Source organism: Toxotes jaculatrix, chromosome 1 (assembly GCF_017976425.1).
Source record: "Toxotes jaculatrix isolate fToxJac2 chromosome 1, fToxJac2.pri, whole genome shotgun sequence".
NCBI classification, from domain to species: domain Eukaryota; kingdom Metazoa; phylum Chordata; class Actinopteri; family Toxotidae; genus Toxotes; species Toxotes jaculatrix.
The window spans coordinates 27996077-28023253 of NC_054394.1; the positions used below are offsets into that span (position 1 = coordinate 27996077).

General features: G+C 39.3%; 1 protein-coding gene across 1 annotated transcript; it reads left to right on the forward strand.

Annotated features, from left to right (window-relative positions):
- Positions 1-1911: 1911 nt before the first annotated feature.
- Positions 1912-16453, forward strand: lingo1b (leucine rich repeat and Ig domain containing 1b). Its single transcript, XM_041038167.1, has 2 exons — positions 1912-1955; positions 14594-16453. The coding sequence occupies exons 1-2, from the start codon at positions 1944-1946 to the stop codon at positions 16451-16453; spliced, it is 1872 nt and encodes a 623-aa protein (XP_040894101.1). The 5' UTR covers positions 1912-1943.
- The last annotated feature ends 10724 nt before the right edge of the window (positions 16454-27177 follow it).

Sequence of the window (27177 nt, forward strand, 5' to 3'; positions counted from 1 at the left end):
CAGCTTCCTAGCTCCATGGGTGGCTGGCTTACCTCAAGTAACTAACTCACTGTGTTGTGCTCATACGTTCTTATTCTAAAGAAAAATGGATCTTAGCAGAAAGTTATTTCATACATTCAGACATTATGTAAGGGACAAGAGTGGTTGTATTTTAATAATAAAGACGTCCCTCCCTCTACACGGCTGGGATTCATATTTTTGAACTGTCCCAGGGACAAATCCAGTCACAAATCATTGCCGTCGAATCACATGGATTCTGAGGCCCTCATCTGCTAATACACAAAGAGGAACATTCATAGCGCCATTGAATGTAAATGCAGATGTCATGAATCAGATGTCCAATCTTTTTTCTAAGTGGCCACAGTGGGAGCAGAACCATTCAAAATGTAAAAAATGTGATGAATTCATGCCGTTCCATGTCCGTTGGTTCTTATCCTTAGTGTTATCCATTCAAATTTCTCCAGCAACCACCTTTCATCTGGTTTTATTTCTTACATGAAGCATAACTCATCTCTTTTAGATTAGCTCCTAGTTGGCAAAATGAGCCATAAATTTCTTTAATGTTGTATTGGTGTAGAGTGCTTCCCCTTTTCCAACTGCCTGAATAATTCTTTCCCCACTGTATGTTTTATTGTACAGCAGAGATGTGCCGCCACTGGCTGTCTTCAGCTCGGTGTACTGCTGTTTGTCTAACAGATTTAGTACACAAGCAGGGTCGACTTCCTTGTAGAAGGTATATGCCATAACTTGGTCTAAAAAAGTAAGACGAAAAATTAAAGCAGATAAATTCAAATTAAATAAATCTCTCGATATAAATAATAAAAAATAGAATAATATGCATAAAATAAAATATAGACGTCGTTTTCTAAGTCTTACAACATTTGTCACATGGTTCATTCAGTGGCCAGGAGCCCTTCATGTCCACCACCACTCCACTAAATCCTCAGCCCCCTAATCTCCCATAAACACTCCCTGACTGTGAAGCCTCCTTGGCACTGCCAGCATGTGTGTGCCAGCCCCATATACCCATTAGCGGCGTTAAGCCTCTGCTTCTAACCACCAACCCCCACTCCTCGCAGGAAAGGTGAGTTTGTCTGATGATTACCTCACTTTGCACTATGGGTGGTGTTAATCCTCAACTCTGGCAAGAAATCTTAAACAGAAAAAGTACTTATCCATCCACAGTCTTAAGTTGCCTGTCATTACCAGCAAAGGCGTGCATACTGCAGAAATTGAATTTCATGTGCTCCATATCCCTGTAGTTTCATCACTCCCTCCTCCCCTTCATAAACCCCCCGTCACTTTTTTTTTTTTGCTCATTTTCATCCCCCTGCTTTATTTGCACATTTATACTTCTCCCTCTCTAACCTCCTTTCTTCTGTTGCCACACACACACACACACACATACACACCACTCCAATTTTTTCCCTCCCTCACGCAGCAGCCAATATTCTAGTTAACCAGATCAGTCCAATCCTTCCATAAATATGAAAAATACAGTAAAACAAAAGTCAGAGAATGCGGCCAGCACAATCAGAGAATATTTCTCTCTATTTCTTTTCAACTCCCCTCGCTGCCTGTGCTCTGTGCCTCTCATACTCTCAGTGCACTGCAGCTCCTCCTTCCACCTCTCTCATCAGCTGCCCCTCCCTCTTCCTCTCTGTCTCTGCTAGGTGCAGCATGTATGTGAGCGTGTGTGAGCCAGCAGAAGCCGCCTGTGTGTTTACATGTCAGCCTATCAGTGCTGCTGGATTTAGCGCATCTGGAGAGGACGGAGGCATTTCTCAAATGCCCCTTCAGACAAGGGATTCTCATTGCAGCATATATCCCTCTTTCCCATTTGAATCTAGCCTGTCTTGAATCCTGCATTCCTGTCTCCATGCTTTCGGAGGCATTTTGAATTTCCTTGGCAACATGGAGCTGCCTGAATTAGAATTCTCTGCATGACAGTCCTGGTAAGTACTCAGTCTCTATGGTGGGCTTTGAGTACTGAGGCATTGGATCAGATTTATTATGGTGCAGTGGTGGGGCCAGGGGATCGCTAGGGAGCAAATTAATGTCAAGAATAAAATTGTGTATCGTAGGCAAATGGAAGGGATGGAAAGAAGAATTATGCACTGAGGAGGGCTCCAGATCTTATTTGTGCTTTGTCATCCAGATGGGTTTCACTCTGCTGTGTGCTATGCAATCTGGGTTTGTACACATATGTGATGTGTGCATGTAACATCTGAACAGACAGTATGTTGCTTAGTTATTTTTCATCATGTACATATGAATACGTGTTTATGCTGTAAATATGATATTTTGCGTGTGTGCATGGATGCATGCAGACACACATGTCCTGCCTTTTAATTTCACAGCTGAAGGTGTGAGGCTGAGCAGGAGAGTGTCTGTTTGGTGTTTCTCCCTGAGTGTTTTGTCAGGGTGGTTGTTGTTGCTTCCTAATCTGCCCTCATTAACATTCATGTTCCTTCAAATGCCAGTAAACTCCTCTAGACTCACACTTATTCATTCTCAGCAGCCTGGTGCTGTTGGCTATATCCAGCGGCGATGTGGGATCCTATGCAGGTGTTTGATTTGCTACAGGTTAGATAGATGGGTGGTGGTGGTGGTGGAGACGGGGAGGGTGGACGACTTTGTATGATTATTTATGCAGGCCAAATAAACAGTCTCTCACAGTTTAATTTCCATTGCCTTTCCATCTTCCTAATCATGGCTGCAACGCTCCAGCAGGCAAACAGCTATGAGGGGACTCTTCCTGTCTGTTTTTAACAGTGCAGTAACAACCTCTGCCAGTCACAGACCCCCAACAGTGTCTAAGTGAAGGGTCTGCTCTTCATGTCGAGGCTTTATGAGCTAGACACAGCTTTTAATTGGGGCCCCTGTAATCAGGTTATGATGGCTGATTGGAATCTTTTTTTTTGGTTTTTCTTTTTGGTTATTTATGCGTGTGTGCACATCTGCAGCTCCAGGGCACTTAACACAATTTCAATGGACTGAAATGAGTTTATGACTGGAATTTCTGAGTGCATCTAGTGAACAACTGAGTAATTAAAACAACAACTATTACCTGGCAAACTGTTTTTCAACGGCCTATATATTAGCAATTTGTTCAGTTTGTTCTGTTTGCATGTCTATTAGTATCCCAGTGTATGTGAATGTAAATGCATTATCAGCACAAGTTGCTAATTATGCACCATTTATGCACATAGACAATGTACAATTGCTTTATTGCATTTCAATTAAATTAACATTGATTTGATTATTTAAGATGCAAATTTATGTTATATCAGCATATTTATCCATTACCACCATATTCAACTTGCATTTGAATGTTTTTTTGTCTTGGTAATGGAGATCTAATTAAAAATATGTGGCACAAACGTGGCAAATTTGTTATCAAACAGTTACCCAGCAGCAGAAGAGTCCTGTGGGTTTATTGGTGCTTTTTATTTTTAAATTTTGAAACAGCTGCCTGCTGTAGCCAGAGACCATGCTGATAAGAGTGGTGAGACTGAACCAAAATAGGGACGTAGTGGGCTGTGACACCAAAACAATGAGCTTAAAAACATTAAACTATACAGAGGGGAACTGCAAAGTCAGGTGATGATTCTCGGTGTGACCCTTTTCACACAGAAGTATGTTCTTTGATCAATATAAAATTATTGATTAGAGCAACCTTTAATGATTTCCTCAGTGGAGCATGGTGTGAGTTTTGCCATGCTACGTTTGAGCTTTTGTAAATGTTCTGTCGAGATGATCCATGTGATCTGCGAAACATGTTTTGCTACAGCTAACCTGTGTGTTCATTTACGATGACGTTTGGTTGATTATGTTCCATTTATACTATGCAAGTGCTTCAGTAAGTGTTTTGCCCAAAAACTGAGAATACATGGCAGCTGAATATGTGAGACTGACGATAGTCCAATGGGTAAAATGGCAAACATACTTTGAGATCTTCTTAGCTCAAACATTTCCACTGGAAATCAGGACCTATTGTTTAAGCGCCTGTATAAGGCACGCAGCCTCCAGTGCCCTCTGAGGCTGCTCAGCGGCAAACACAATGAGAATAAATAAAGTTACATGTATGCATATAATACTCTGTTAAAATATTTAAATTATCCATTTATGACAAGTACTAGTAATACAATTAGTAATACTAGTACAATGATTAAGACATTGCACACACATACAAATAAAAGCTATGGAGCCTACTATATGTCTGTGTGCACCATGGCAAACACAACAAAACAGCTCGACACAATCAGAGCAGAGCTGCTGTTCATTTTTTTCCACAGTGTTTTGCTCCATCATGTCATACACTTAATATTCTGTGATGCAGCGGTCTATACATTATACTGAGCAACAACCAATTTTCTCACAGTAGGATCACATGGGGATCATCAAAGCCAGGGTAATGTTTTTTATAGTAGGATTTACGTATTTTCCCCCCGTTCAAATGGAATAATAGTGAAGCTGACAAATCACACGCTAGAGAAAGTTGCGATCAGCAATATTTGTAGGGAAATGCGAGGGAGACATAAGTAAGTATGCTGAAATGAGAGCCACGTGTGGCTTTGCATTGTGAGCATAACAGCTATATTTGTTCCACAGTTCACTGTACATTCTCTATGTGAGTAACAATGATAGAGAATAAATAATTTCACCTCCTGCTGATGCTTTTGTATGGTCTTTTATCATTTATTTATCTCACGTCTGATTTTAGGTTCTAATTATAGCCCATTTTATTTACAGCTAAAATCAGGGCAGCCCTGCACATAACAGTTCATTTGTGATGGCCCAGAAAGGAGCACTGTATAATCTGGCCAGGAGACATCTAGGGTGTTACTATTAAAGCATTTTCTGAAACAAGATCCATCTGGTATCAAGACACTGCCACATAATGGGTAACATCAGCCACCTTGAAAAGGAAATGGTGAAAGTGATTATGGTGAAGGCTGCCAGACCACGTGTTTGTACAGTGTCTGCTGGATGGCGAGGTGACAGACGGAGGCAGATCTGTCACAGGATACTCAAATTTGCGTTCTACAAATGTATTCAGAAGGTCACAGTCCTGCTGCTCTGCAGCAGCCTTGCTCATTTAAATTTAATAATAACAGCTTTATGCAAAATATGAGACAGTCAGGGGCTAGTAGGATGGAGGGCTGAGGTTGCCTCATGTTCATGCCCCTGGCTGGCTTCAAGCTCTAGCACAGCAGAGCCTACAATAACATTCACTGGAACTGATAACAGTGGAAGTTTTGCAAAGACTGTCTCTTCCCATTCATCTGTCTGTCTGTTCATCCCATCCTTTTGGTTGGCTGGTTTTAATAATGTATCTGACACCAGTGGTCTGGTTTTTGTCATCACAAAGAAAGGACACAATGAATTATTGCTCTGAATGTCTGTATTCCCAACACTGCAAGGACTGGGGCAGTAAGCAATTAAGCCTGTGAAATCTTTATGCCATATTTCTCTATCAACACTGAGGCTGATGAATTACTGTGAAGAAATCAAGACAAGGAATTTCGAGAAAGCAAAGTGAACACACTACGCAAATGAATGGTCTAAGTTTCCTTATATCAGTAAATAACACCAAGGCACTCTAACTTTATATTTGTACTGTAGCAGGTAATTATTGCAGAGTATTTGGTATGAAAATCTCTCAAAATCTCCCATTGTAGTTTCTTTCAAGGGCTGTAAGAGGCTTGTCTGAGGTAAAATTGCCTTTACCATGGCATTTAGCTCTTTCTTTTCAACACCAGTCCAAAACATCTTATATTCCCTGATGGTGAGTAGGGGATAAAGGTTTGTATAATTTCCAGCTTATCCTACTTGACTTTCAAGAGGAATGGGTGTTAATGAAGAAAGAAGCCTCTTTTGTAGTATTACCGTTAGACTTTGTCAATAAACCAAGAAACAGATCCACATAATAGTGGTAATAGTGGTTAAGTATACTGCAAGGTTCACTCCAGGACCTGTTTTTCCAAGATTTTAATATGGATCAGGATCATTTACTTTTTTGTTTGTTTTTTTTTTTTGATTCCTCATCATGGATCTGACTTATGTTGTCGAATATGAGCCAGTAAAAGTCCAACAAGATGCAAATATGCCAGTAATACCTTTAATTTCATCTCATTATTTAAAAAAAATGTTACACCAAAAGGGGCTGAACAATTAGGAAATAGTGTAAAAGAGAAGTTGCATGTAATCCAGAGAAACACTGTTCATCTCTACATTAAGCAATATCTTGCAGATCAACACTAAATGAAATGGCTCTCTATAAAAGGGATGATAGTGCTGCTGATTTCAGAGAATGAAAACCCCAGTCTGCAGCTCTGTACATCTTTCAGCCTCTTCCAGTTAATTGTTTTGGTTCACCAGCCCGTCTGGTGGAGTCCCTCTGGCTCTCGCTGACCCCCCATATAAAACTGTGGGCAGCTGCTCCCAGCTCAAAGGCTTCCAGCTCTGAAGCTCCCACACACTGATTGTATGCTATCTGCCTAGTGTGAAAGAGCAGAGTAAGAGCCAGTGTCTTTTGGAGAATCGAGTGCCTGGTAAAGACAGTGGAATATCTAGGAACCCCAGTGAGAACCAGAAAACAAAAAGACCAAAACCAGCGCTAAAATAAAAGTGATTACAGGACTATTTCTCGCATGGCCAGGGACAGAGTCCAGAAGAATTTCAGTGTAGAGTCCAAGAGTATATTGAATGAGTAAGTAACCATGGGCCAACCTTAGGCCATGTTCTTTTGGCTAACATTAGTCACAACAATGCCACAGTACTTAAAGACTCTTGGGCTATGGCTTTGTCTGCTTTTTGGAGCAGTTGGTCAAAACTGCATAATGCAGTTTTATTTTTGAAATAAAACTCATAATTCTGCAACTGTTTTCATTAATTTAAACAAGGTCCCATGTTCAAAACAGATTGTCTGAAGTTTGCAATGTTGGAGTTTGGCAAATACTTTATTTTCAATGTTTGATAAACACCATTTTTATTTTCAGTGTTTACAGTCTGTAATCCAACTACAGAGATCCAGTGTTCAATGCAACTGAACATCTATGGACACAGCTTGAGTTTTCTTTTGAATCTCTATAGGTCTATCCTCCACCAGTCAGGATGAGTCTGTTCAAGCTTCCTACCAACAATTAAAGCTTTGCATATTTGGACACTTATGATGCTTACTGCGATTATTACTGTTAAAACTGCTGCCCACCTAATATTTGAGGTGAACGGTACCAAAAAGTATGATCATTTACACAAATGCAATCAAGACAAATCCTTACTATTGCATTAACATACACTCAACATGCAATCTAGACAGAGAAATCCAAGGCACTCTGAGTTCTGAGTGTAGTAAAAAGCTCTTATTCATGCATGGCTGACACCCACATGTTTCAGCAGGAGTCTTCTTTGGGGCGTGACACGTAGGTGTCAGCTGAGAACTCTTGGTGCTTTGGATTTCCCTTTTGTTTTTGAACATGCCTCCAACCCTTGACTCTAAACAGCATCTTTGCTTACTGAGTGTAATTTTATTTTTTTCAATAAATATACATACATCTTTTTTTACAGTTTTAAGTGTATATGTTAGAACTCCACTCTTCTGTTTCGGAGATGCTAATATCACCTTGGTTACTGTTAGACAGAAACCATTAGCACTAAGTCTGCCTGCATGGCACAGGGTCCAGGCCATATGTGCTCTTGTTTATGTGTGCATTTTGTGTTTGTGGCCAAACTACATGTATCAAACTTTGGGAACACACACACACACACACACACACACACACAGTGAGGTGCAGACCAGTGTGAGCTTCAGTCCAAGTCCACTGAGCAACATTAAGTGAGATCAGTATAAGATGATGAACTGGAGAAGAGTTGTGTTAATTGTGTTGTGTTATATTGAAATAAAAGTTGCCTTTGTTGCACCTGAAAGCGTGTCTGTGGCTGGGACATCGTCGTGCAGCAAATATTGTGATGTGTTGTTGGGCTGATATGGATCACAGTTTTTTGTTTTTATTTGTTCTGAGTTTTGTTTTTTGCAGTGTTTTTAGTGACCAGCTCTGTGTTACTGGGTGTCTCTTGCTTATAGCAGGCTTGTTTTTGTAGTGATTCACATCAGTTATTTTATCTTGTGTTACTCCAGGGAATCCATAATGAGTCTTTTTCACAGGAGACATTTTGACTCATCATATTAGGAAAAGTTGTTGTTGCTAATAACATTAAGAATGGATGGGCAATACCAAGACCCCGAAACCAAACCAGTTAAATGAAATTCCGCCATCACTATTATTTACCCCTGTGTTTTTTGTAGTGTCCAAATGTCTTCTGTGAAAGAGGGCTCTTCATATAATTTCAAGGATCTAAGGATAGAGGGCGTCGGATGCTGCAGAGATTCTAAAGCTCCTTCAGGCAAATTTGTTATGTGATACGTAAATAAAACTGACCCGAGTAGATAATACTGAAAATAGTTCTGCCATTTGACTAAGTTGTCTCTAGAAATGTTGTGGCAGCAAATGGTGAACTGATGTTTATCAGGTCACGATAAGGTGAATGTCCCAGACAGAGAAAGGTCTATCGAATTGTTTTAGGTGCTCTACTGAAGTTGGAGGATCAAAGATGATTAGGTTAGTCTCAGCACAGGAGATGAGAGAGGCCCTCTGATCTCGAAGCAGGTTTTTTCCAGATCAGTGATACAGAGAGTGAACATATGAGAACAATACAATTCTTACTGACCCGCTACTGGCCAGTACTCTTGGGGCGCCTTTGAACATAGCGCTGGTCCTGTGAAGGTGTGTACACAGTCTGCAATCTTAACATGGGGGCCTTGCCCCGACAAGAGTAAAGCATGCACAGCTAATTTTCAAACACACATAAGCGGCAAGGTGAGAAGTGAAATGAGTTACAGGGCTCACTGTTAAAAGTTCACGGTAACTATTTCTTTATTATGTGAGAAATAACATGTAGAGAAAATGTTTATTTTTATTTGTATGTGTTTATGTGATTTAACAGCTTTTCATGTGATGATACCGACAGTTTTAGTTTTTAGAAGATTTGGGATTAAATAAGTACATTACAGTAAAAACCTACAAAGCTGCTTGGCCGGCCTCCTCCACTGCCGGATATGATTACTGACAACTGGATGAATGCTGTGCTGGTCAGAGTGCAGTAAAGGTACTTAGAGATGGACAAAGTCAAATGTTCGTTCTATTCAGCTGCACTAACTACAGTTGTTGGAGATGTTTAGGTAAAGAACAGGCCTCTGAGATCAGCTACTCCATGTCACTTTGCATCTTTGAGGCCATTCATCTACAGTGTAAGCTGTCAAACTGAAAACCATCCAGCATGAATGCCAAAGCTCCCTGATTTTTCTGGACAAGCACGTTTAGGCTTAGGCTAGCGTTGTGTTCATATCTGTTCATTTCAGTAAATTCTCAGCCTCTGGTCAACATCACCTTTAGACTCTACAAAGCCAATACTAACATTCTGGCTTATTCTTGTACATGTTAGATAATTTTTATGCTGAAGCAGCTGGTTGTTGAATGCAAATAGATTTCCAGTTAAATTAGTCTGGATCTGCGGCTTCTCTCCCCCTTTTCTTTTGTACCCATTTGATGATGTGTACGATATTGTGATTCTGTGGTCTTCACTGCTCCCATGGTGGCACAGAGCTTCACGGTGCACACTTCAGTGAAAAAAAAATGCTTAAATACTGATGTGAATAAGTTGGGCTCAAATTGTTTGGCTTTTGTACACTCTAACATTGTGGATTGTGAGGAATGAGGTGTTTTGTGTAGATTTGCAATAATTTAGTTTTCACTATGGAAATTGAATGCATCACTGCCAGGCTTTTTTTGTTTTGAAGCGGGCTGTCAGAGCGCTACAGTATGAGAATTTATTGTGAGTTATGGAGACATTTTCATTTTTGTATGAACCATTCCTTCGAGAACAAGCTCCTGTGCATTTGCTTTTCGTCTACAATGATCACTATAATTATCCAGAATCCTTTAATCTCTCTTGACACTATCTCCTTCCAAAATAAGTACGGGTGTTGGTATCTTCTGTGCAGTAACTTCTCAGGCAATATGCCTTTCTGGATGACAGCCCTGCTAGCTAAAGGATACAGCTGTCAAAAAAAGAAAGATAGAGAGTTCGCTGACCCCATGCAGGTGTGTTTCTGCATCTCAAGAAGAGTACTTTCCAGGCACTGAACCATTTTGTTCTTCTCTAAGCACTTGATCCTGGCATGGTAGATCATCAGACCATGCAGTTTCCTTCTTAGGTTTGCAGGGGTTGTTACCTTTAGCTTAGGCTTCCATGGAGGATTTGTTTTCATGGGATTTCTCATGTCTAACTGCTCACTCTTCTGGAGGATGTAGATTAGCTGGCAACCTCTACTGCAATACACTTCTCAAGTGTCTAAGTTCACCCAGAATTTATTGTCATTATTATTACACTAAATACTTTCATTATTATAATCATTGCATATTTGTAATATCATTATTGTTAGTTTGTTAAATCATTGCGTATCCAAATCTGTACATGCATGATGATGATGCATGATGAATGATTTGTCTTTGAGGCAAGATGCAAACACTTCAATCTGATTTACCAAGAAAATTAACTGACCAAAGATGCAACATTTTATGTTGATGATTAAGTTATTCACCAAAAAGCATTGAAATGTTTTCTGTTCAGATGTCACATACTATAGGTGTAGTTCCGTCTCATAAAAGAGTCTCTGGGTATTCTGAAAGACCTGTCCACTGGCAAACATTGCCATTTTTATTCAGCCCACAATGTTTTCTTGTTTGTTGGCTTTTTGACTTTTAAATGTTTGCTTTAAATTTGTCAGTTGAGAACAAACATACCAGTGGAAGCAATCTTCATCTCTTAAACCCTATACATGTTTACTCTGGTTCTTTGCAGCTGTAGCTTCTTTTCTGTTTCATCCTCACTATTCTCTAAACAGTACAAGAATAATCAAAGCTGTTTGGGACATGTTTGCCGATGAACAACACGCTATGTATAAGTGGGGATGCTAATGAGCACACTATTCATGACTATAATGAAGAAAACTGAAGCAAGAAGCAGTCTAGTAAGTACAATCTTCTATGAACAGTTATAAACAGAAATTGAAGCATTACTGACTCAAGCCTGTGGGGTGTACAAGATTATATATGTCTGTCTTGCCTTAGGAGATTAAGTTTTGTAATACATACTGCAAAGAAAGAAATTAATAATTTAAAAAAAGCAACTAACTTTATCCACCAAATACATCACAGTTTTCTTCAAGGTGTTTCCCAAACACTGAATGCTCCCATGTACAGGCGTAAGACAAAATAACATAAGGCATTCAGGAAAAATGAATTTAACTCTGATGCAAATTAATCAGAATTACACATGGCTACAAAGGTGGGTCATGCTATTGAATCCCAATGAGCAGCAACTGTCAGCAACAAAGAAGAATCACCTGTGTCCAAACTGCAGGCCCATCAATCAAAACAAAAAGTTAAATTATTCAATTTATCGAGGGGAATACTCTCAGAGCCCGCGCTGCATTGATGATTGGTGACAGCAGAAACAAGCTCAAAATGCCTAACAGGAACATGATAGACAAATACAGCGTACAGTTTATAAAAAACTGATAAATCGTGCTAATTGCCATGCAGCTAATGACGAACCTTTGTATTTTTAACTACGATTTGGTTACATGGTTACGAAGCCTGCGGCAAATCACCTTCTTCTGTCCAGCAGACTAGGCATGGTCTAGTGCATTGATGCGTCCCACTGATGTAGTTACATCATTTCCACTTTCGATCTGTGAGGGCTCCACAAGTCAGCACGGTATGGTCAATAATCCATACAGCACGGCAAATTCATAGCAGTGTACTTGCTGTAATGTTGATAGCACCCGCCCCTAAGTCAAAGTCATTTTTCATGGACTATTCATGTTAATTTGTCTACCACCCCATCTATAAAGGGCACAATAATCATTCTTATCAGATCCCCGTTTGATATAAATATCCCAACAGTCTGATAAAGATCATGCGGCATAACAATAACTTAAAACAATCAAATGGCATGTATGCACTGATGAATATAGCTCATTTGTCTGCATGCTGCTTATAGACATTCAGTGAGCCATTAGCAGCGCACACCTCTCTCTTGGTTTCCTCTGTATCAAACCACAGAGCATCATAAGAGAGGGGATGCAGGGATTGAAGGCAACAAGAGACTAATGGTGAGCCAAGACATGCTTTCTGAGAGTAAACTATGACAGGGTGAGAGGTCCACAGAGGAAACGCGAGCAGTCATAGAAGAGAAGGGGAGAAAAGGCTTGTCCATTCGGATTCTTCCCCAGCACAATACTATTAAAAGAGGAATGGAAAGAGTCAGGGTTGGAGCAAATATATGGAGGGACAGATCAAGGGCTAATTTTTTTCTCTCACAAGAAGCTATAAAAAAGCCAAACAGCTAAAAACAATGTATATAAGGCACTAGGCTATTGTAACTGAGAGGTTATTTGGCAACTTTTTTTTTCAGAATTTCAGCTCAAGGTCAAAACAAAGTGGTGATACAGTTAGTAGATCTGGGCTGTAAGACCAGATTACACAGATAGTGCCCCTGCCTTACTACACTCTGAATCATAAATCATGCATGGTGCTCTGGTAAGAAAATCACCATTGGATTTGCATTTGCTTGTTTTCTATTAGCAGTGACATCAGTGAGCCTCATCCTCATTCATATTCCTGAACTGACCATTCAAAATCATATTCTGTGTCAAACAGATAAACATGTCAGCCGTTTTTAGCAGGTTTAGCATCTGTCACAAAGGATCTCATGCATATACCATGCATGAGATTTTCGTCTTTATATGCACTAAAATGGAGTTTGTCTGTATTAGAAAACATTTCACGATCCGATTGGAAAAGCCTTCACGCTATCCATTTGTAAATTCACATAATTAGAGAGAGACAGCTCGGAGTGGGAGGTTACAAAAGGAGCTACTGGTAGACACTTTAGTTTTCCTTCTGTCAGTGTGCCTTTTACAATGCCCCATACACACTGGACGGACGCCCAACATGTCTGACATATGCAGCCAACAGAAATTAACAGTTCTGGAGGATGTGAAAATGGAAGCTGCAATTACTGTTCCATTGGAACCACTCAGACCACAATCCAAGCTGCCTCAGTCCCATGACTTTAATTCACAGAGAGTGACGTGTAATTTGTGCTGGTGCAGTGATCGCTGAATCATTCTAATCTTCGCTATCAAGTTTAATAATTTTTTAAAGTTACAACTGCCAAAGAGTTTCTAAAAAGCATTACGCTGATAATTTTGAGCACTCTAACAAAAACACTTTTGTTGTGAACGAGTTACAGAAACAATCAGCAGTGCCAACATGAACAATAACAACATGATGAATAACTGGACAGGGACTTCATCAGCCTCGCATAATGGAATTTACTCTCAGAAAATTAAAAAGATATTTCTTTACATCCCTTTTTATTGTTTAATAATTTCATGATAATGTGGAATTCAGTTTCCCAGTTGTAAAGTACAATAGATATACAAATTATCACACAGACTCACATTTGGCTTTGTTTTTTACAACTGCAGGCATTTATATGCTTTTGTATCCAGATAAAAATGTCTACGTAAAAACATCATCACGACATTATGTTAACAAAGTAGTGAGTCCAATGTTCTCAATGAAAACAAATCACAGCATCATTTCTTTTACTTTCCACGAGGCTCCTCTAAGAGTGTGTCCCACAGATAAAGCTGTGACTTAAATCGCATGATTGATGTGAGAAGTAGCGTTTGAAGGTTTTAGCAAGTTAAAGTGCCCCTGAGTCAAAATCAAATAGGAGTTTAAAGTCCTCTGACAATCTCCCTCTCTCCATTTATCACCACTTGGCAGCTATCTCTGTTTTATATCACGGCAAGGTCAACAGCTCAGCAGTGGCATGGGATGTGTTAAGTTTGGAAATGTTTCGAGGAGCCATTGGAAGGTGTACCATGGCATTTTTGGTTGCTAATTAAAAATGTTTTTTTATGAACCTAGACAATGTGTCACATTGTGACATTGGCAGTAATTGTTTTCAGCACACTCAGAAGTCAGAAGCACAGCAGGGTGGTTATACAGTGTGACCAAGCCCTTTTATTGATTGGCTGATTTCATTACTTCTGAGAAAAGTCACCATAATGAAATTTTATGCATCAAAAGGGGAAAGGTGGCTTCATATCTCTGTGAAGCTGTACAGACAAAAGCAAAACTGTGATTTCCACTGACTTTGTAAAAGTAATGAAAATTTTGCAAAGTATGCTTTTGGCTTGGCTTTTGGTTCTTGAAATCTGTTTTGTTTTCCATCATCATTATCACAGTTATTTATGCTTCATTAAAAATCTAAATGTGATAAAGGGCTTAATGGAATCATGTTTTGGCTCTTTTTTTTTCTTCAGGAAAAAAAACAACATTTTCCTAACTCTTTTCTTTTTTTGGTCTGTCACATGATGCGGTTTTGTTGTCATGGCCATTTATGTACCACCACTGAACTCTGCCAACCCTCCTTTTCCATGTCTCCATAGGTAAGCAGTAGGATGGTGTCTGGGGAAGCAGGAGGGCACAGCTACTTGGTGGCGTGCTGGCAGCCCATCCTGATCCTGATGCTGGGCACCGTCCTTTCTGGCTCCACCACCGGTTGCCCCTCCCGATGTGACTGCAACGCTCAAGAGCGCTCAGTCGTGTGCCATCGACGGAGATTGGCAGCTCTTCCTGAGGGCATCCCGACTGAAACAAGGCTGCTAGACCTCAGCAAGAACCGTCTGAAGACTCTGGGGCCTGAAGAGTTCATTAATTACCCTCAGCTGGAGGAGCTGCAACTTAACGAAAATACAATTTCAACCATTGAGCCTGGGGCTTTTAGCAACCTTATGAACCTTCGAACTCTAGGTTTGCGCAACAACCAGCTGAAGCTCATTCAGCTGGGGGTGTTCACCGGCCTGACCAATCTCACCCAGCTGGATATCAGTGAAAACAAAATTGTCATTCTGCTCGACTATATGTTCCAGGAGCTGTACAACTTGAGGGCCCTGGAGGTTGGTGACAATGACCTAGTATTCATCTCACCTCGATCGTTTCATGGCCTCAGCAACCTTGAAAGCCTCAACATTGAGGGATGTAATCTGGCCTCAGTGCCCACGGATGCCCTTAGCCATCTGCATAACCTGTTGTCACTTCGATTACGTTATCTCAACGTCACTGTCATTAGGGATTACTCCTTTAAGAGGCTGTATCGGCTCAGAGTGCTGGAGATTTCTCATATGCCTGCCCTGGATACCATGACCCCAAAATGCTTGTTTGGACTCAACCTCACATCACTGTCCATCACAAACTGTAATCTTACTGTCATCCCCTACCAAGCCATCGGCCACCTAAGATATCTTCGTTTTTTGAATCTGTCTTTCAATCCCATTCACACTGTGGAAGGAAACCAACTGTTCAATCTACAGAAACTCCAGGCTTTTCATCTGGCTGGTGGAAGATTAGTTGCCATTGAACCCTACTCTTTCCGAGGACTCAACCATCTCCGTGTTCTCAATGTATCCAGTAATAGTTTGAGCACCCTTGAGGAGTCCGTCTTTCACTCAGTGGGAAACCTGGAGACCCTGGCTTTATATGACAACCCATTGGCCTGCGATTGTCGCTTGCTCTGGGTCTTTCGCCGGCGGTGGAGGCTCAACTTTAACAGACAACAGCCCATGTGTGCTTCACCTGAGGTTGTGCAAGGAAAAGAGTTCAAGGACTTCCCAGACATCCTCCCTTCTGATTATTTCATCTGTCAGAAATCAAAGATAATGGATTATAAAGTTCAAGAGAGCCATGTAGATGAAGGAACTACGGTTTATTTTGGTTGCCAAGCTGAGGGTGATCCACTCCCTGTGATAATGTGGCTATCTCCTAAGAAGGAATACATCACTAGCAAAACTGTGGGGTCCAGACTTTCTGTGTCTAATGAGGGTACACTGGAGGTGCGTTATGCCCAAATCCAGGACAATGGCACATACTGGTGCATTGCAAGCAACGCAGCAGGTAATGACACCAAAGCTGCCCACCTTTTTGTGCATAGCTACTCCCCCAATTGGCCCCATCAGCCAAACAAGACATTTGCCTTCATTTCCAACCAGCCAAGCGATGAAGGTGCTAATGTGACCCGGGCCACAGTTCCATTTCCATTTGACGTAAAGACACTTATAATCGCAACCACCATGGGATTTATCTCTTTCCTTGGAGTTGTCCTCTTCTGTCTTGTAATATTATTCCTCTGGAGTAGAGGGAAAGACAATACCAAATCAAGTATAGAGGTTGAATATGTGCCACGCAAAGAGGAAACAGAGGAGGCCAGTCCAACTGAGGCACCCATACAATTCAACATGAAAATCATGTGAACCTCAAAACGAGGTTGTGTAAGCTTACAAACTGCAGTCGGGATGCATACTATCCTCGCTTCAAATATGTACTCAGTTTATGAGCGATAGAAATTGCACAGCAGCAAACGCATCTTGACACTATACACTTTTTTTTTCTTTTTTCTTTTTTTACTTCAGGGACTGAATCGTTAAAGCAATTGTTGAATTTCAAATACTACAATTTCTGTAAATTTGTATTGGCAGTATTCAATCCGTATGTTAACATGCACTCAACGACCCAATTGCTATGTGTAACCAAATTAAGGTAACAGTTTGAAGCAAGCACATGGATTAAAGGGATTTCCCCAAAAAACAGAGTTTACATGTGAGGTGGGTGACTGTATGGAAGAATGTTGAGATTTTCCTGCAGGTATAATCTCTCTATCTGCACAAAATACGTGGAAGGCCTTGTTGGATCTTTTTGCAGTTTGCTGTTTTTTGCTTTGAAGGATGTACAAAGCACAACAACACAACTAGAACTCAAGTTCTATTACTTAAAATCCTAAATTGAAAGCAGTTTCTCTGTTTTCTTTTGTACCCTCATTGGCCTTTAACTATTTTCCAATATCATCAAAGTGCGTTTTGATGTTTTCTCTGCCCGTTTTGGCACTGCTGTCTGGAAGAAACAATATCCAGACATTTCAAACAGTAGCCTGTATCTTCATTAGTGGTCACAGACAAGCAATTCCGATTTTACCGTGTCTATCAGTTATAATAACTGGACTATTTCCTTAACCTGGAAAGAGGTAAATTAGAAGTGTGCATGTTAACACACTGAATAAGATAATTAAGCCAGTCCTATAGTATGTGCTCCCGTCTACCAACAGAGGAAGTTTGTCATTAAATGTAACGACTTGTTCAGCTATACATATTTTTTCTGTATTTTATTCTTTTCTTGTACATTACGCTATGGCACAATAGTAATGCTTTCAATGGCTGTGGGTTTTGAACATATTACAATCTAAAGAGCAGATTAAATATTCAGTAAACCTGTTTTTGATGTAATTAAACCAAAAGAAAGAATTACTGTTTTTCAGAGTGTATATAGAAGTACCTTTGAAAATCATCTCTTACAATTTATCGTCAACTGTAACAAAGGTTCATTTGTTTACCCATTTGGCAGCTCAATAAACGTGAGCACTCTGCCCAAGTCCTGAGGTTATACTGTCACTGGTGCATCTCAAAAATGGTGGCATTATTAATTTGTTGCCTTATGTAACCCAGTTTCCAGCTTTCAGCTGAGCAATACCCAATATTTATGTGTAAAATGGAGTTTTATGCCTCATAAGGATTTTATGTTATCTAATTAATTTCACAGTCAAGGTCTGCTCTGAAGATAAGGTGTTCGTTAACTCTTAAAATACTTGTTTAAAAAGGGATGGGCAGATGGAAATTCTGTTAAAATAAATAACATTTTATACCACGGGGGGGTTATTTTATGGTAATCTATGGAAGTGAATGTGAAGACACATTTTTCATCTCTAAGAGAGGTGACCTCCTGTGCTGCAGGAAATGTTCACAGATTTTTTTTTTCTTCTTTTTTTTACTTCAGGGACTGAATCGTTAAAGCAATTGTTGAATTCCAAATACTGCAATTTCTGTAAATTTGTATTGGCAGTATTCAATCCGTATGTTAACATGCACTTGACGACTCAATCGCTATGCGTGACCAAATTAAGGTAACAGTTTGAAGCAAGCACATGGATTAAAGGGATTTCCCCAATAAACAGAGTTTGTATGTTAGGTGAGTAACTGTATGGAAGAATGTTGAGATTTTCCTGCAGGTATAATCTCTCTATCTGCACAAAATATGTGACAGATCTAGTTGTTAGGATCTTTTTGCAGTTTGCTGTTTTTTGCTTTGAAGGATGTACAAAGCACAACAACACTACTAGAACTCAAGTTCTATTACTTAAAATCCTAAATTGAAAGCAGTTTCTCTGTTTTCTTTTGTACCCTCATTGGCCTTTAACTATTTTCCAATATCATCAAAGTGCGTTTTTATGTTTTCTCTGCCCGTTTTGGCACTGCTGTCTGGAAGAAACAATATCCAGACATTTCAAACAGTAGCCTGTATCTTCATTAGTGGTCACAGACAAGCAATTCCAATTTTACCGTGTCTATCAGTTATAATAACTGGACTATTTCCTTAATCTGGAAAGAGGTAAATTAGAAGTGTGCATGTTAACACACTGAATAAGATAATTAAGCCAGTCCTATAGTATGTGCTCCCGTCTACCAACAGAGGAAGTTTGTCATTAAATGTAACAACTTGTTCAGCTATACATATTTTTTCTGTATTTTATTCTTTTCTTGTACATTACGCTATGGCACAATAGTAATGCTTTCAATGGCTGTGGGTTTTGAACATATTACAATCTAAAGAGCAGATTAAATATTCAGTAAACCTGTTTTTGATGTAATTAAACCAAAAAGAAAGAATTACTGTTTTTCAGAGTGTAAATAGAAGTACCTTTGAAAATTTATCGCCAACTGTAACAAAGGTTCATTTGTTTACCCATTTGGCAGCTCAATAAACATGAGCACTCTGCCCAAGTCCTGAGGTTATACTGCCACTGGTGCATCTCAAAAATGGTGGCATTATTAATTTGTTGCCTTATGTAACCCAGTTTCCAGCTTTCAGCTGAGCAATACCCAATATTTATGTGTAAAATGGAGTTTTATGCCTCATAAGGATTTTATGTTCCCTAATTAATTTCACAGTCAAGGTCTGCTCTGAAGATAATGTGTTCATTAACTCTTAAAATACTTGTTTAAAAAGGGATGGGCAGATGGAAATTCTATTAAAATAAATAACATTTTATATTATGGGGTGCTTATTTTATGCTAATCTACTCTGACAGTGAATGTGAAGACACATTTTTCATCTCTAAGAGAGGTGATCTCCTGTGCTGCAGGTAATGTTCACAGATCTTACTGCTTTACTTAAGAGGCACACAGTGAATCACAATGTTGGAATACCTCTTAAATACTCCTCTCACTGCAGTCTTTTAATGTTGGTACTTGCCAGTTTGGTCATAAAAATCATACCGTAGCACATTCAGACCTGGTGGCAATGTTACAGCATACACATATCCAAACTCCCTGTACTGTTGCACTGTAAAACAAAATGACATGTCAAAGTGAGATAATGTTGGACTGTGGTATAAGCTTTCAGCTGTCACACATGGCTCAGTCTTCATCAGCCTGAGCTGCACACTGAACATTTCACCTGTCCTTTGAGTTTAATGCTAATATCAAGTAGCTAAGGCTAATTTGTACTGATAGGTCACGAGGAGCACTGCAGAGGAACAAAGTTTTGTTGACTGTAACCTGGGACTGGAAGTCGACACAAAGCCTTTCTGAATACTAAGCACGGTAAGTGTTAGCAGTCATGAGTGCTGCTAAATGCCTTGTTGCAGTGACAGCAGATGGTGAAAACAGAGGAATATCAATTAAGTGTCAGCTTGACACTGGGGTGGAAAATTACACTAAAAGCCATTACACTAAAAATGTCAGTCTGATCAAAATCACAAGGACATCAAAGACTAACTTGTTTGCTTGTGAACAGATCTGCGAATATTTTTTGTTTTCTTCATATTACCCAAAATGACCGTGAAATCATTTTATATTGTATGGCAAACCTATAGAGTTTATGCAAGTGATGTCTTCATAGTCACTCCTGTCTGAGTACAGGTGCCTTGTGCCTTGTTTCATTCAGAAAAACACTGATAATACTGCTACAATGGTAAAGACTGCAGCGAAACTGACTCCAGGAATCGTGTCTATAAGAATTCAGGTATAGGTTTGTACTGACTGCAAAAGAGAAGCAACATGTGTGTAACACCAACTAACCAAGCTCAGACTCTTTTAAATGAAAAATGTCATGGCATGAAATATCCCCTCGCTTTCTGTTCTCTCTCTGTAACTTTGATAAGGTTAACGTCATGTGGATGAAATAAGGCTCTGGCTACACACCTCCCATCTCTGACTGTCGCTCGTAGCAGTGTTGTATGTTAATGTCATCTGCCTACACATACCACTGCATCAAGTCTGGGTTAGTCTGGATAAAGTTGCTCAACAAAATAGAAAGCGTTGACTAACTGCACAGTGTATTTATCATTACCTCGACAACATGGAGGCATGGTTAAAATAACAGTCCTTGCAGCATTCCTGTGGGTCACTGGTCATCCGTTTCATTCATACAGTATCTCATCCATGTGCAGGATTCGATGCTTTGGAACACTTTTTTCTTTTTAAATGAAAAAGTGACCATTATCTGTTTTTGTTGTTTCAATATTGCTAGGTAAAGTCCCTCACATTTATGAGAATAAGCCTTTTGACGTGCTCCACAGTACAGTACAGTATAGATACAGTAATAAAGGTAGCAATAACTACAACTACTTGTAAAAGCAAGAAAGCATGATGACAAAAGAAAATGAGTTTCAAGAAGGGAAAAAAGCATCCTCAGTTCTTTCTTGTGTTAAAGAGTTTTCCTTGACTGCTGAACACCGGTTTAAAAATAGTATGTTAATAATGTAACCTATTTTCTTTATTTCTGATGGGCTGACAACTGCAAATCTACTATGACTGACGAAAATTGTATTCCACTACCACACTCCATTGCAGCTGCACTAGAAACATGACAGATACTGGAGGCTCTCCAGTAGAGGCTTGTAACAGTGTTTAAAAGGATAACATTTTATTCATATCTCAATTTCAAGCAAGAGAAACTTGCAGGCCACACTTTATAGAATTACAGCTGCACTCTGGATCATAAAGAGATGAGCAGTAGGCAGCCATGCACTGCCGAGGCAAGTAATCACTGAAACTTTAAAATCAATTCTGTAATGAAACCTGCGCGGAGAAGCAGAGAAAAAAAAAGAGGCTGATATGGATGAATGAAGTCTGTTTGTTCGTTATAAATAATAAGCAACTCATTGGCAGCAGAATTATGCACAAACCGGAGCTAAGCCACAGCTTGTTGAGGGCAAACAGCAAATTATTGTTTAAAAAAAGAAGCCAGAATTCATAAGAAAAGCAGTCTGCTCCACCTTTTCAGTATTCCACGTTTGATTAAGTAATGCCCTAGTTTAAAATCTGAGTCATCGTTCTGAATTCATTTGGACCAACTTGATGTACAGTTTTATGGCTGTGAAACCAATTTGTCTAGAGCTGTACTCTGGCCATAAAGAAGGGCTACACTTATGTAAGAGAAAAATGTGGAATATTTTCACCATGGCTTGTAGCAGAGGAGATTAAGATTAATAACACAGCCGAGAAATAACCTAAGGGTGAGGAAACTAAAGGTACTTCATGAGTAAATAATGAAGCAGGAGGCATTTTCTCTTCGACAGGTAAGATGGGAGCTAAATCTAGGAGTTATTACGAGCTGTCAACAAAACCCTCAATCTAAAATCCATTCAAACGAGTAAATTGGTAATGTGAAGCTTTAAAAATTGCTAAAATAGGCCAAGCGTTCAAAATATCTTTTGATTCATTTGATTAATATTTTGATGTATGAGATCATTACTTGTTATTTATCTCCAATCCAGATACAATCTTATTTAATACATATTCATTTGCACCTAGCCACATGTGTCTCCATCAGAGATAAGATAGATAAGAAATCCAATTTGCATCTGTTCATGCTAGATACAAATCTGGGCCATAACACACTCCGGTGAAGGCAGTGAAGGTGATGCACTTAGAACTGTTTGCCAACAATTGGAGATGTCAAAAGAAGTGGAAGTCATTAGCTGCCCAATGTTTCTGGATAACTTGTGCTACAGACAGTTTAACCAGGTGGCAAAGCACCAACCACCAACTAACACAAATAGACAGATGATTCACACGGATCAACCACACGGCAGGCAACAGTTTTGTTCACCGCACGGACACACATTCACTCAGTCCTGCTCCACACAGATCTTTCACTGGCTGCACTGCTGAAGAATGAGATAAGCAGCGCATACAACAGCATCCCACTCTGTCTGTACAACCATAGGTATATAAACCACTGCTCACACTCTCCCTGTCACATTAAAAAAAAAAAAAAAAACGTTGGCAAATAGATAAATAAGGTCGGTCTTTGTGTAATTTAGTGCCATTATCACTTGCTTTCATTGCAAGGCCATGGTCCTGCAAATGGCTTCTTCTGTACATCATCTGATGTAGTTACAACTGTGGGAAGTAAAGACTGGAGAGACAGCAGACTAGAATACCCAAAAGTCATGGAGTGTAAATGAGAATGACATAAATTCTTCATCTATTTATTTATTTATTTATCTTTTCATATTATTTTATATATTCACATTTCTGAAATGTCTTTTTTTATACTTAGAAATAAGCACTGTATGTCATCTTTAGGGAAAAGTAGAAGCTTTTTAAACTACTTTAAACATCACTGTCTTTACTATCTATAGCTGTCTGTGGTGGAATGCTTGTGGCAGAAGTAGGTCATGCAACTAAGTAAAACGATAGCAGGTAATTGCGAGTTCCTCTGAGAAACAAAGGCATTCATGGAGAGGTTTTTGTAAAGCATCACCATAAAGAGTGTAATATCGATTATACTGCAGACAACAAGAGACACATCACTGACATCTCAGATGTTTCTGTCCGAGACGACACAATGACCTTGAGCACATTTTGTCTTGTTACAGTTTCTGAAAGGTAGTGTGGAGTGGCACTTCATTACACTCAACACGAGCAGTGATGCATCCATAAGACGACAGCTATTTTACCTGACAGAGTAATTGGATGGCCAGCCAGCTCCATATGGGTGTGTGCGGGGCATGGGACAATAAATTAACTTATCTCTGAAGGCTATTCAGCGGACACATTGTGTTAGGAATTAAGTGTGACCGGGATTTTCTATGGTGAAAGAATGAGTGCGCCTCAATTATTTTCATAGATGTAAAAACAAAACAGGTTTTGGAAGAATAAATTACAAACTTAAATTGAGTTGAGACAAACAAACTAAGCTGGGCAGACTGACTGAAAATCAGAAGGTGCTGGTGACTTTCAGAGGGAGCGAGTCTGAAGACAAAGATCTGAAGAGAGTTTACTGGCCTCATAAAGCGTAATGTAATAGTATAAAAGATGTCTCATTGGTTAGTATTGAATACAGTGGTTAACTGTACAGGTGGAATCTGAGCTATACTGTTATAGAGCTCCAGAGCATGCACCCAGGTAGCTTTATCAGTCATCACACCTGTCCACCAACTCAAATCATTTGTAATTCCTGAGATTTCTCAATAGCACACTGTGGATGCAAGAAGAGATGTTACTCTTTCTAGGTCTCCAAAGTCTCTTCATGCCTGAACTTTACTAAAAAGCACTATAAACGTTGTGAAATAGAACATTCAGACATTTCTCCCATGTACAAAATCCACCATGTGCAAGTTTAAGTCCTCACCTTAGCAGTTGTTTGTAATTGATCAACATAATTATATTCTGCACTGAAATTTGTTTTTACTTATTCTCATCTAAGTACCCCGTGTGATTAAAATGGAGTTTACATTAGAGCATAGATAATATAATTTGGGACTTTGCCATCAGCTGATGAATGTATAATAGCTCTGGCTGCCCTCCAACTTAAGCCAAATGTGTTTCCTTCCTAACACAGAGGTGAAAACACTCTCCTTTGCTGGTGGAGGAAATAAAAGACATACCAAACACTTTAACCTGATCAAATTATTCATTTTCCAGAAGACTGAAAATCTCAAAGTATATTTTTCAGGTTCAGGTTTTACCGCAGCTTCATGTTTGCTTAAAAGCTAAGAATTCCCCAAGCACAGATCCACTGGATATAAGAAACCAGGGAATAAAAAAATTAGATTGGAGAGAAGCAGAGTGTGTGTGGGTGTTGGAGGTGGTTAGGCTGCGTGCAGACTAATCTGTTATGACATAGGGATGGACGTCTCTAGTTACTTTCCTTTCAAACCTCTCTCTGGCTAAAGCGTAATATTTTGGCATAGGAGTAAGATTTGTTGATGCGATGTGCATCCATTCACTGACAAATGTGAGTCATACAGTTTATTATTACATGAAAAAAAAATGGATTTGACAGGACCAATCTTGTACTTGACTGTAGTACTACTTATGACACTACACAGTCCACTGCTGTCTTTGTTTATCTCAGTTCATTAAAGATCCACTTCGTCCTGTGGCAGGCATTAATAGCCATTTATTATCCGGAAAGGAGGTTGCCCAACATTTATTCATCTTTACACAACATCTTAAGTATTTTTTTAATTGGCAAATCATTTAATTCAACAGGATTTCTTATGAAACTATCACACAATTTTCCATTATGAGATATATTGGCTATCTTTGTCCCTTGCAAACATTTACCCACTTCAAATGCATCTGTGTGTTGCAACTCTGTCATAAAATCGCTATAATGTCAAGTGAGAAAGGAAAGTAACTATTGATTCAGTGGTCAGAGCAAGACACGAACACCACCGGGGTTAGAGAGGACTATCAGGAAATACACACCAGAGCCACACTGCTAAAAAGAAATATTTACCTATGGTTTAATGTTAGTATTTGAAGCCAAATTTAAAAATGATAGGAAAACATGTTAGATAGCACACCAACAAGAAAACTGTAAAAATTAGGGGGAAAATCTGACAAATTAGGGTTTGAAAAATGAATTACTGATGGGCCGTTTTACATTACCACACACGGCAAGTACTTCATGCCATTCAAGGACAAAACAAAACACATGCAGATCATCAAGTACTTAACATTCAACTACAGTACAATGGTGGCCTTATAATTGTGTCTGACATTTCTGCAGGGCACTGATACTGTACAGTTTTTCAGATTTCCAAACAGTTTTAAATCACTCAGTGGCTGCTCAATGAGACTGAACACATAATGTGCTGTTATCTATTTAACAATGTGTTTACAGTGCTGGAAACTTGTTCTTCATCAAATAGTGACAGTATTGCCACATCAGAAAGGCACAATGGCAAAACCTGCTTTCTCTTTAGCTTTTTTAACATGAATCATCTTATATTATATTATATTATATTATATTATATTATATGACAAGGAATACAATCAGTTCTAGGCCTATTGTACTATTGTACTTTGAATCAAAGTGATCGCAATGATATTATGTTCTACCCATTACCTGGTGAGTGTGCTAGCCATGGGTGACAGATGATGGAATGGCTTTTGTACTCAGTTCAAGGTTTTGATTGTCTGTTGGGAACTGACAGTTAAATGTTTTGGTCTTTTGTAATTGCACTTAACGGAACCAATAATTACACTGCACTTTGCATACTTGCAGTAAATATTCGTCTTGTTCGTACTATCCAGTTCCTTCCCATTGAGTTTCCAATGAAAGAGTTGGGGGAAGACTCCACAGTCTTCATTTATCTGAAGTAAATGGTTTCAGTGGTCTAAGTTAGTCAAATCAAATGGGTATCTATGAAAATTACCTTTGTTTCAGTGCGATATTCCATCTGTTTCCCCCGACATTGCTGAGCTACAGTACAGTTTAGCTCAGCACAAGGGAATTTTGTACTAAAAGACTAAATCTGAACAATCCCCACTTGATTTGTATAACTCAGCTTGCTGACGCCTCATACTACCTTCAAATAATCTTTGGAATACATATTTGCACAGAACAAGGACTGTGGATTTTGTCCCCATCTCTTACTTTGGAAGTGTATTGCAAAAGTAATCACTTAATGGCCAGTATGTGCACAACCAAAGACTACAGCAAAGAAAAATCTGTTCCACCGTTGATATGTACATCTGACTTTGAATTGTAAACCTATCTGTTTCAATTCAGAATCAGCATTCACTAAAGAGTTAAGGAACAGAAAAAAATAAAAAAAAATATATATCATTTAAATTCCCAACCAGTAATTATATAATCAGAGCACTGATGCTAAAATTTCAAGAGAATGTGAAATGCACACAGCTTCATTTTATTTTTATCCCAGTAACTAGTGATGATTGTTGTTCTTCGAATTAACAACAATCCAGTATTTTTTTTCCTTCCCTTGCAGTTTCTCCCTGAACAGAATCTCCAGAGAATATTTTCAGGTAATTCTGCAGCGAGATGAGCAGGGTAAGACTGACAGCTTCTGTCTGTGTGACCATGGTCCCAGAATGACAGTGATGGAATTCATTAAATCATTAGCAGCCCGCAGGCATCTGACCCACACCCAATATGCCTGCTGTGAAGCCTGTTAAACTGAGCCACTCAGCTTGCGCCTTCACACACGGATACCAAGATTATTGGGTTATACAAATATGGACCTGCCAAAAGGAATAAAATGGTGTTATTGGGTTTTCGGGTTTGCTCATCTCTAACATTTCTCTTCTCTGTCACACCCACCTATGCTGTTTCAACATGCCATCCTTCGCTTCCCCTTGGCACATAGTAAAATGTAGCACAATTCATAATGCGAGTGGCCAATTTCAGAGCAGCAGAGCAGGGTCCAAGAGGGAGCCTAGATATAAAATGGAACTAACTTGCCTTCAAGCACGCCTCATAATTGAGAATGATAAGAAATGATAAAACTTGCACATAAAAGTCAGAAAAAATGCATTTCGAATCAGTTATTTTTATACCTAAGTGCACATCCATTGAGTGTGGCTTCTTTGCTCACACTTACAGATCATTTGACTCTCTGCTGTGTCCTGCGGAAAGAAAACAATAAGTGACAACAATGCATTCT